Source organism: Myotis daubentonii, chromosome 11, assembly GCF_963259705.1.
Source record: "Myotis daubentonii chromosome 11, mMyoDau2.1, whole genome shotgun sequence".
Classification (NCBI taxonomy): domain Eukaryota; kingdom Metazoa; phylum Chordata; class Mammalia; order Chiroptera; family Vespertilionidae; genus Myotis; species Myotis daubentonii.
Window position 1 is genome coordinate 57,061,868 of NC_081850.1, and position 12,349 is coordinate 57,074,216.

A 12,349-nucleotide genomic window follows, 5' to 3' on the forward strand; every position below is an offset into this window, starting at 1 on the left:
TCTCGGAGAGGTGACCTTGGTTAAAACACAGCGCCAAGAAGGTGAGCAAACATATTAAGAACCGTATGCCATATATGCCAGGTCCCTTGAAACAGCAAGGATGGACCGGCTCCCGGCAGCGGCTGATTGATGTTTCTCTCTCATCGATGTTTCTGACTCTCTCTCTCCCTTCCTCTCTGTAAAAAATCAATAAAAATATATTTAAAAAAAAAAAATTTCTGAACCGTACATTATAAAATGGCAAATTTTATGGTATGTGAATTACATCTCAAGAACAAATGTAAATTATATATGTGTGTGTGTGTGTGTGTGTGTGTGTGTGTGTGTGTATCCCAGAATGCTTTTAATTGATATTCTAGGGATCAATAAGGCGTATTAACATATGAAGTCATACAAGATATCCATTATGATTAAATAAGAGATTTCCCACCAAAGCTTCAAAGGAATTTAAAATACTTGACAGTTTTAAATTTGTGAACAGCAGGTGGTTTAAAACAATTTAAGAATGCAAGAAGCACCTATAACCATTAACCTTCTAAAACTATTCTAATAAAGAATACTTAGTGTTAAAAATTGCCCTAGCCGGCTTGGCTCAGTGGATAGAGCGTCAGCCTGCGGACTGAAGGGTCCCGGGTTCGATTCTGGCCAAGGGCACATGCCTGGGTTGCGGCTCTATCCCCAGTGGGGGTGTTGCGGGAGGCAGCCCATCAATGATTCTCTCTCATCATTGATGTTTCTCTCTCTCCTTCTCTCTTCCTCTCTGAAATCAATAAAGAAATATATATATTTTTTTAAAAAGGAAAATTAATTTACTATGTGATGGTTGATTTTGTTTGGCTAATTTAATCTTGGCACAAGTAACCTACAATAATTTAAAGGAAAGGCAAACCTAAAGAGCTTCCCTTAGAAACTTCTTTTCTAAATCACGATGTACCAATGATCACCTATACAGTTAAGCAAACTCTTACCATAGATTCGGAGAGCCGTAGCTTGTAAACTTTTTAGTAACTCTTTATTTGCTCGTGCTGCAGCAGTCTGGATGATATCAATAAGCTGTGTTGAGAGTTCAGGGTTTCGGGAGCCAAGATGAGCAAGCTGCAATGGTAAACCAGCCAGCCAACGGGATAACACTTTACTACGATATCTAAGAAAGGCCAAGGAAGAACAAAATAAAGTATAATTTGAAAGAAAAGGAACATAAATTTAAACCAAAAAAAAATTTCAATTTAAATACACCATAAAGTGACAAGTTATCTACAATAATACATTCACTCATTTAAACATTTGAGAGCCTATGAGATCACCAGCATCATTTACTTAGTGGCAGCATTTTCTAGGTTTTACCCACTAGGTTTGGAGCACTAAATTATCGACCCATGAACCAAGAGGCCATTGGTTTGATTCCTGGTCTGGGCTCATGCTTGGGTTGTGGGCTCAATCTTCAGTAGGGGGGCATGCACGAGAGAGACGATCAATGATTCTCTCTCTTTTGATGCTTCTATCCCTCTCACCCTCTCCCTTCCTCTCTCTGAAATCAAGAAAAACATTAACATGTAACTATTTATCCTAAGTAGTGTTAATTATTGCACTATATTAACTTAATGATGCAATGTAGGGTGCCCCTGCACTAAATGGCTTTGAACTTGTGTTATTTCAGTTCTTTAGTATACTTGCTAAAGCTCTAATGCAGTGGTTCTCAACCTTCTGGCCCTTTAAATACAGTTCCTCATGATGTGACCCAACCATAAAATTATTTTCATTGCTACTTCGTAACTGTAATGTTGCTACTGTTATGAATCCTAGTGTAAATATCTGATATGCAGGATGGTCTTAGGCGACCCCCGTGAAAGGGTGTTTCGACTGCCAAAGGGGTCACGACCCACAGGTTGAGAACTGCTGCTCTAATGTCTCCATTAATCAGGTAACAGCAATCACTTTTGCTGACTCCAAAAAACTTAGTGATTTAAGCATGACTTCTGATATCACAGACCTGAATTTAAAATCTCAGCTACCTCTATTACCCATTAGTTGACTGACAACCACCCATTTATTTAACCTAAGCTTGTTTCCTTCTGTAAAATGAGAGGAATAGAATCTACCCATCATAGTAGTACTATAAGAATTATTCAGGCCAAAACCGGTTTGGCTAAGTGGATAGAGCGTCGGCCTGCGGACTGAAAGATCCCAGGTTCGATTCCGGTCAAGGGCATGTACCTGGGTTGCGGGCATATCCCCAGTAGGAGATGTGCAGGAGGCAGCTGATCGATGTTTCTCTCTCATCGATGTTTCTAACTCTCTATCTCTCTCCCTTCCTCTCTGTAAAAAATCAATAAAATATATTTTTAAAAAAAGAAAAAAAAGAATTATTCAGAAAAATTATGGAAAGTGTTTGGCTTATAGTAAAGACTCAAATATATTCTAACAACTCCCTACACTTAACTAGGTATCCCAAATCTCTACCTTCCAGCCAACATCTCTTCCAGGCTGTCCCAAATAAACATCAAATTCACCATATCACGAAATTAATTCCTTAGTTCCACTCTTCTATTGTCTGTCTCAACTGATAGCACCAAACTAAGCCAGAAACTCATCTCTATTGCCCTCATTCTTTTCTTTTTACATTTTTATTGATTTCAGAGAGAGAGAGGGAGATAGAAACATCAATGATGAGAGAGAATCATTGATTGGCTGCCTCCTGCACGTCCCACACTGGGGATCGAGCCCACAACCCGGGCATGTACCCTGACCGGGTAATCGAACTATGACCTCCTGGTTCATAGGTTGATGCTCAACCAACTGAGCCATGCTGACCAGGGCTCAATCTCCATAATTTTTATGAGAAGCAAAGAAAGGCTGAGGCTGCTGTAGGTTGTTCCAACTATCCTTTAGTTATAAGCAGACATACTCAAAGAGGCTTTTATCTGCTCAGTTATGTGTATAAAGATTACTGGCACTATTCTATATGCTTCTTCATAAAATTATATATCATTTCTTAAACATAACCATCTAGAATTTAATCACCCTATCATCTTATTTAAATAAACTACAAAATAACTCAGTGTAAAAAAGAAAGGCAAAGTAAATGAAACTTTACCTGAATCTGTAAGATCTCAGTTCTTCCTTTTGATAGATTTTACTGAAAAACTTCAGTAACAAAGTGCGAACTGGAAGGATAAGGCCTCTCTGTTGATACAATGTATAAACTGCCTTGATGAGAGACTCTGTAGCCTCTAAAAACATAGAAAACAACAACTACTTATGAATCAAAAATATCTGGTCATCAGCCCCCAAATTCCTTTAAAAGCACAGAGGATAGTTTTCTTTATTCCTATAACAAAGCAGATCTTAGCCACAAACTGATGACTATCATTGAAGTCCTATAGCAATGGCCTAATATAAAAGTCAAACCTACCAGAAATTACAGTATAAACTTTCCTAAGGGAAACAAACCTAAGTAGAGATAACAAAAGCAGGATATTAGAAAGGTGACTAAGATGAAAACCAAATGGGAAAGCTTTTTGAATGAGAAAATTAGTAAGTCACACTAAAAACTGACAAAGTGATGTAACTTCAAGCTAGAAGAAATATAGAGAAAGGCAGGATTCATTCTATAAGAAAAAAAGGAAAAAGCTCTCAAATTCTAATCCAACTACATCAGAAGAGAATATTTCTGCATTAGGCTCAATGGCATTTCCTCTTACTAATATCTATCTCCTTTTACACCAATTCTGTAATCTATTAGAAATAGTATCAATCTGCTTCAGGAAGGGACCTATCCATTAAGAAAGGGCTGCCCTGGGCCATAAACAATTTCAGTGTTTAAGTGGATAATCCTTTATAATGATGCCAGCTACCTTTTACAGCTTGAATGTAATTAACTTGACTACATGGAATGTTTAAACGTTACCAATTCAAATAGCATGCATAAAAGCTCCTCTCACATAAAGAAAAAGCAGCATCACCTACCTCTGTTTGGCTGTATCTGCATTAACCTCCAGGATACCCCAAGCAGCCTGTTCAGCTGCTTACTATTTAGCCTAGAGCCATCTTCAAGGGTCTCTGTCACAAACTTTCTTATCATTTCTATCCAATAGGAATCCTTCTGCAAAGTTGAGGCATTTGCCAGAGAGACCATGATATCAGATAGTGTTAAATTCAGTAAGAGATGGTCTACATTATTGGAGAGAATCGTGCAATGCTTGATGCTAAAAACAAAGACACATCAATTAAGTTTGGTGTCTACCATGCCTACACTTCACTTACAATCCTTGAATAATCTATCAATGAGTCAAAGAAAACTATTTTTTTCCAATATCACTCTTTCTTCAGGCTACTATTACTGATAACGTATTAATATTAGTTTCATTACCAGTTTCCTCATGTATAAATGAGAGAACTACATGACCTTTAAAATACTCTTGCTTAGAGATAATTACATAGTGTCTCCCCCAAATAAAGCATCCACCTCAGCAAATTTTATTAAATTCATATTTATATCATTTTCTATTTGACCCCGGATAGCACAAAACATTCACTTTACAGATTTAAAAAATAAAAAACTTGAAGTTCATAGACTTAAAGTGACTTATTCAAGATCAGCTGAACTACTACTTTTTATTTCTCTCTCTCTCTCTCTCTCACACACACACACACACACACATGGCTAATATGCAAAGTGCCCCCTGAGGAGTTCGACCAGGAGTTTGATCGCTTGCTATGACATGCGCTGACCACCAGGGGGCGGTGCAGAACGAAGGACGGCCACCACCCCCATAGCCCTGATTGCTGGCCAGGCCTAGGGACCCTACCCGTGCACCGGGCCTCTAGTTTAGATATAAACACCTCACAGTGTAGAAAGTTCAAGTTTAAGGCTAATTATTTTCTCATCATTTCAGGTGAAGCAACTGATCAAGTCTGCACAGTGGTAAAGAATCACAATACCTTTTATTTGTTTCTTTCTTTCTGTGCTTGGTCATTTCTTTTAAGGCATACGGAAAATGACTCATAAAATGGTGTTTGAAATCTGTAAGATAATTCTTTCGAAGCCAAGACTCCTATTAAAATGAGCAAAGATTAGAAAACCTACTAAAAACAGTAATTATAAATAACCAATAAAACTGTAAACAGAAATTTGACAACCTGTCAATATTCAACTATAAATTAACCATTAAAATACACCTTCTGGCCCAGCTGGTGTGGCTCAGTGTTGAGTATCGACCTATAAACCAGGAGGTTATGGTTTGATTCCTGGTCAGGGCACCATGCCCAGCTTGTGGGTTCAATCTCTAGTAGGGGGCTTGCAGGAGGCAGCTAATCAATGATTCTCTCGTCTTTGATGTTTCTCTCTCTCTTCCTCTCTGAAATCAATACAAACGTATTTTTTAAAAATACAGCTTCTGTTCATGATATATGTAAATAAATTTCAAAATCAGAATAAACTGTTAGAGCATCCAGTTTTCACCCACAGATCTTTAGGTGCTTAATAATTATTTTTACTTGAATTTTATCTACTGTTTAAGAGGAGAAGAGAAAGAATAAAGATTGAAGAAAACCCTGAACTTGAACCACTAATGCAATATTTATAAAATACACAAGTCTTCTACCTAGTGTTTTATTTATAACATAACACTGCTTCCCATCAATTTCTTATTTCCCATTAAAGGTAGTCAACACCAATTCTTCAGCAGTATTTGTGAATGTACCATTCATTCTCTCCTACCTGAAACACTGTCTTATTCCAGGTTACAACACTTTTTCCCTCCTACCCAGAGGACCAACCATTCCATTTTGCCAGACTGAGGGGTTTCTTGGGATGTGGGACTTGAGGTGCTAAAATAGCTGGTCACCATATAGCTCCTTAGTGTCCTTCACTAGATTCTTCTCTTTTTCCTGACCTATAAGTGTAGTCTCAACATCTCCTCTTGGACTTCTAATAGGCATCTTAAATTTAACATGAATAAACTGAACTCTTCGCCCGTTCCCCGGCGGCCACACTATCATTTGGCTACGCATCATCCTTGCTCTTTTCATTCTGCTGGCTTTACCAGAACCTAGCTGCTTCTCATCATTTCAACCACTAGATACATTCTACTCCAAGCCACTTTATCTCCCACCTAGTTTACAATAGCCTCCTAACTGCTCTCCCCGCTTTTCCTGTTGCCCCACATGTTAGTTCTCCACAAAGCAGCCAGGGCGACCTTATAAAACATAAAAATTCAGACTGTGTCACTGCCTTACTCAAAACCCTCCAATGTCTTTTCACCACCCTCAGGACCGCATGGTCTCACGTGATCTGGCCACTGCCACTATTTCTCCCGCATCTTCTACCATTCTCCCAGTACCTTACGCACACAGCCCTTCCTGCCATTCCTCATCAACCTGTTCTCACTTCAGGCCTTTGCCCTTGCTGTTCCATATGCTTAGAGGTTCTTCCCACAGGTCTTCACCAGACTTGCTCCTTCACTTCATTCAGTGGCACTTCCTGACTCCCTATTTTAAACAGCCTCCCCGCCCCCCCCTCTGTTCCAGCACATATTCGCTCCCCTGCTTTACTTTCTTTTCCTAGTACTGCCATTATATATTTGTTTACCATCTATCAACCCAACCAGAAGGTAAGTACTGTGGAGGCAAGCACTTTGTCAGTCATGTTTATCTCTGTACTCCCAGAGCCTAGACTAGCACCTAGCTCACTGTAGAGCAGTGCTGTTCAACAGACCTTTCTGCAATGATGGAACTATTCCTTATGTGTTGCCCAAAATAGTAGCCACTAGCCACATGTAACTACTGAACACTTAAAATATAGGCAGTGTGACTGAGGGCCTGAATTTTAACTAATTTAAACAGCCACATTTATAGATACTCAATAAATCTCTGATAAATTACTACACCTGATTGTTCTTCGCAAATTCTAACCCTTGTGGGAAAAAGACAATAGCAATGAGACCTAGAGACAAAAAGTAGCAAGCATTAAAATACAAAATTAAGACACAACAAAATTTCTATAGTGTGTAATTATAATACTGACTCTCAGACTTGGAATTCACTTAGGTTAATTTCACTCACACTACACCTGCAAGTACAGCCTACCTACAATAAAGGTAACGTTTAGAGATGTTTTCTGACCTTACATCCTTTATCAAGATAAAATAGTATACACTCAGCAAGTTCATGTGTAGCTTCTTCTCTAAAACATAAGTAGCACAAAAATAACTCAGGGACAGTTATAAGATCTTTAGTGTGATCCATTTCTACTAAACTAACTTGGCAATGTGGCACAAACCAGAAAAGACTACTTCATCAGCAATATTTTTATCCCTAGAAGTGGCCACCAGGTACTAGAAGGTTCCTACATAATCAATCTGCCATAAGCAATAAATTGCAACCCCACTGTGAATTATACCTAATGAAAATAAGTATACTAAAACTTATGCATTTCACTTAAAAAAAATTTAATATTCAGGTAACGCTCTCACAAAGTTGTTGTTTGGAGCAAAAGTAAGAAAAGAGATTACAATTAAACCCTAAAAATTTTTTGGAAAATGTGTAATTCCCCTTGCCAGGTGGCTCGGTTGGTTGGAGCATCACCAACCCCATACACCAAAAAGTTTCAGGTTCAGTTCCCTATCAGGGTGCGTATGTTAGGCATCCGATGTTTTTCTCTTTCTCTCTCTCCCTCCCCCTCCTCTCTAAAATCAATAAACATATCCTCAGGCAAGGATTTAAAAAGAAAAGAAAATACATAACCAATCAGTGGTAATATGCTAGTATCTAATCTGCCCATTTATGATAAAAGGTATTACTAAGAAAACAAAGAACCCGTTAGTTCTCACCAATTTGTGGTTTTCATCATGTTGCTTAGAAAGTTTCCACAGAAGGGAAATAATATTAAGAACTTGCTGCATAACCTGCAGTGGTTCTCGTTCTAAACCATTTCCAACCGAAGTAGCTAGCTGTGGAGGAACAGCTTCAATCCAGCACTCGATCAGCAATGGAATTATTATCTCAATAAATCCTTTCAAGTTTTCAGTAGATGACAAGCCTTCATCCACACTGCCTAGTCCTCCAATCAGGTTCCTAATAAAGAAGGATAAGAATGAAAAATATTTAATGATTAAAAATTATTCCTTGCTTAATGTAAATCTTAAATATAAAGTACCAGTAAAATAAAGAACCATGATATTGATCAATTAGATTGATCAAGACTAGTAAGAAAAAAAAAATTCTAAGATGACAAAGCCAAGAGGCTACCAAGCTTTACTTCTCATTAGGCTTTGCTAAAAATGAATAAATTAATACTTTCAAATGACGCCTCCCATGAGTAAATAAAACCAAATCATGAATAACTATTATGAAAACTATGAAAGACAACTGCGTGTCTTCCCACCATTAGTCATCAATTGTCAGCAGTTATAATTCAATATAGGAAAACTGAGTGTGGACATAACTGAAATCCTTACCGTAGCCTGAACTGTGAACTGACATTTGGCTGTGAACCCCCATTTTCATAAACCTGGATGTGTTGCTGGTCGTTGGCATGTTCCTTCCAGTTGATAAAAATGGAGTTGCTAGTGGCCTGGGGATTTTCTTTTTGTTCCTGAAGTCCTTCACTTTCTCTCAACCTACTGGATCCATCTGCCAAGGCCTGAAGGAATTTACTGAGTCTCACTAAGACTTTCAGCCTCCACTGCTGAGAAGTGAGTCTCCGATTAGGGTTTACAGAAAGTATCCAGGACTGGGATCTGTCTCTATTTACCAATCCTTTGGACAGCTGCTGATGAGAAATAAGTTCTACAAAATTCTTAAGCAATATACTGCTACGGCCAGTAATTAGAGCTGGGTACTCTTCCAGCAGAATGTCCAAAACTTTTAGAGAGTCCTCCTGAATTCCTTCAGTAATGTGAGTCATGGCACTAGAGAGATGGGCACTTACCAAAGGAAAAAATGGAGAAATTTGTTCAGCTCGTATTTTGGGGGCCAGGAATTGAAGAAGTTGAACTGCTGCTAATCGTACATTAGCATCTTTATCTGTAAACACAGCAGTAACTTCACTTAATATGTTTGAAAGGTGTGCATCAATTATAAATGGGTATTGAGATAAAAGGTCTTTAAGTCCAAGAAGAGCACTTTGTTTAACCCCAGCATTATAGTGATGCATCTGTGATAGCAAATCCTATAAAAAAAATAAAAAAACACAGGTTTTAGGTATACACACACACACATATATATGCATTATATTATTTTCAAATAAACATGCTATCTAAAACTATACTGATAAACTGACACTTCTTGGGGAAACTGCTTCAGTAAGTATTTCTAAATAACACTTAGCTTCTATTAAGATCAGAAACACAGTTTTATCTTTAAACTAGTTCTAGCCTAATAAAAATATTACATAATTTTTGGTTAGAATTTTCTTTTTGAAAATAACCTGCATGCAGACTTAGGCACACTATCATCACCACCATTTAAAGACCTACTATGTACTGAACTTACGCTGGGTGCATTCTCATACTATTAATTTAACAGGCCCTTTCTATTTTAAGTGGTTTTTCAGGGTGTATATGTATTTTATTCATATTATAGCATCTGACAATTTTCTCTGTGGAATAATTTACATAATCTGTGAAAAAAACATGACTTTGAATACCTTTTTGATATTATTTAACCTTTGGAGCTTAAAAGCAAAACTAGAAAACACATATCATCTCAAAGACTTGTTCACAAATATTCATAAAAGCATTATTCATAACAGTCAAAAAGTGGGAACAATCAAATGTCTACCAACGTTAGGAAAATGTACTATAACCATGCACTGGAATATTATTTGACAACACAAAAGAATTAAGTACTGCTCTGATATGCTATAATAAGAATGAATCTCATAAATATGCTAATTAAAAGACCAATTACAAAAGACCTGGTATTGTATGATTCCTTTTCTTTAAAATGCCCAGAAGAAGCAAATCTATACAAATAGAAAGTGGATAGGTGGCTGCCTAGGGCTAGAGGGAAGTAACAGGAATGACTTTATAAGAGTATGTATAGCATTTCTTTCTGAAGTGATAAAAAATGTTTTAAAATTAGATTATCATTGAGAGCATAATTGTAATATTTTTAAAACCACTGAATTGTCATCCTGGCTGGTTTGGCTCAGTGGATAGAGTGCCAGCCTGTGGACCGAAGGGTCCCGAGTTCGATTCCAATCAAAGGCTCATGCCCAGATTGCGGGCTCAATCTCCAGTGGGGGGCATGCAGGAGGCAGCTGATCAATGGTTCTCTCTCTTCACTGATGTTTCCATCTCTCTCTCCCTCTCCCTTCCTCTCTGAAATCAATAAAAAAATATATATATACATATAAAAAAACAACAACACTGAATTGTCATTGTAAATGGGTGAAATTTATTATATATAAATTACATTTCAATAAAGCTATTAAATTTTTAAGTAAAACTATTGCTCAAACTTCAATTAACTTCACACATTTATTATGAACCTATAAGCTGTGTTATAAGCATTCAAAAAATGAGCAAGACAGAAGCTTATCTCAATGTGCTATAAAAAATAGCTTGGACAATAAAACCGCTTGAAAACTGAAAGATCAAAAACTTGACATATCAAGAAAAAAACACAAGGTATTTCCAGATGACATATTAAATCATTAACTAAGTATACAAGGGAGAAATTGATCACTGCGGATTTAGTTGAGCAAGTCTTTCTGGGGGAGGTGAGAAAACTGCAGTGGCAATATCAGACCAGGGTAACAGATGAACTCCAAACTTCAGCCATCAATAAGCCCTAAGAGTTAAAACAACTTCTCACAAAAACATAACTTTCTAGGTGATTTCAAAAAAAATCTAATTTTATGAAAATAATATTTATGATTTACCTTTATGTTAAGTTTTCTATTGTTTGTTGGAAGTATTCCATCCTCTTTGAGTTGCTCAGGCAGATGTATAGTCTTCGTTTTAAAGTTTGTAACAGTAGCATTTTCTAACTTGGGCTTCTTTTTACCAACTTTTAGTTTTACTTTTTGAAAATCATCTTGACGTTTTCTTTTTTTGGTCATTCTTGAGTGCTATAATGAAAAGAATTAATTAAAAAATGATGGATAAAGACAAAATAAACTATGAAAGAACAAAGGTATTTTTCAACATTTACATTATCAATTATACCAAAGATAATCAAGAATCAAGGCCAACAGTGAGTATACCAAAGGATCAAAATATTAAATGGAAAATACCTTTATGAAGTAGCAATAAAAAAATTTTTAATTTAGCCAGGAGACCTGTAAAGAGAAGCCATTAACAATAAGGCAACCAGCTTGCCCCTGATTTGTCAAGGTTTTTTTTAGCCATAGAACCTTCTGTAAAGCAATGTGCTAAATGGAAACTTTTTCAAATTTTCTATGGGGATGTGGAGGGTGAGGGATGAGAGAGCGGGCTGGAAAGCAGCACAGAGTTCCTAAGATATCTTGTATCTACTCTGAATCTTAGCAAAACAAAGCCAAGTTTGGAAACAAAAGTTATTATTTAATGAAGCCTGTAATGGGAAAAGTTTCATGAACCTAAACTGGGTCCTTGAAAAATGGCTAAGATACAGGTATGCAGCAAGGAGAGTTAATGAGCATTTCATGAGCAAAGAAAATGGTATAGATCAGGAGTAGGGGAAAAGCCTGATACAGGCAAAAAAATGAAGATATCAGCATTTTGAACCCGGGGGAAAGTTCATACTAGACATAATCAGAAAATAGTATCCAAAAAACAGAATGAAAAACAGTTTAAAAGGAAATAAATAACAGAGGGATAAGGAACAAGCCCAATTGGGCCACTATTATAATAAATCAGACATGACCATGTCATGCTGACTTCCCCCTCTTCACCACATTCTTTCAACTTATATCCAAACCTTACCACTTACACACAAAATCTTTCATCTGTGCTTCCTACCCCCATTCCCCCCACCCCACCCCACCCCCACCCCCACCCCCGCACTTCTTCCACTCTTTATCTCTAACCTAGACTGTTCAAGAGTTTTCCCACAGGTTTTCTTGCTTGTCTCTAGCAGCCGTGGGCAAACTATGGCCCGCAGGCCGGATCTGGCCCGTTTGAAATGAATAAAACAAAAAACAAAAACAAAAAAAGACCGTACCCTTTTATGTAATGATGTTTACTTTGAATTTATATTAGTTCACACAAACACTCCATCCATGCTTTTGTTCCGGCCCTCCGGTCCAGTTTAAGGACCCATTGTGGCCCTCGAGTCAAAAAAGTTTGCCCACCCCTGCCTCGTGTCTACTCCCTAATCCATTTCTAAACACATGTGACCAAGGCTCAGGAGCTTTCAGGGGTTT

The 12,349-nt window shown here is 37.4% G+C and overlaps 1 protein-coding gene across 2 annotated transcripts in view; it reads right to left on the reverse strand.

Annotated features, from left to right (window-relative positions):
- The window catches only part of TEX10 (testis expressed 10), a 37,929-nt gene that overhangs the window by 22,888 nt on the left and 2,692 nt on the right, over window positions 1–12,349 (reverse strand). Inside the window, exons 2-8 of one of the 2 annotated variants that reach the window (XM_059657488.1) lie at window positions 10,886–11,074; window positions 8,457–9,169; window positions 7,830–8,073; window positions 4,942–5,054; window positions 3,967–4,205; window positions 3,095–3,230; window positions 969–1,144 (exon numbers count right to left, since the gene is read on the reverse strand). In XM_059657488.1, coding sequence (XP_059513471.1) covers window positions 969–1,144; window positions 3,095–3,230; window positions 3,967–4,205; window positions 4,942–5,054; window positions 7,830–8,073; window positions 8,457–9,169; window positions 10,886–11,065 — 1,801 coding nt within the window. In that variant the 5' untranslated portion in view covers window positions 11,066–11,074. The remainder of the gene's footprint in view (window positions 1–968; window positions 1,145–3,094; window positions 3,231–3,966; window positions 4,206–4,941; window positions 5,055–7,829; window positions 8,074–8,456; window positions 9,170–10,885; window positions 11,075–12,349) is intronic. The other variant, XM_059657489.1, reaches the window with a different exon arrangement.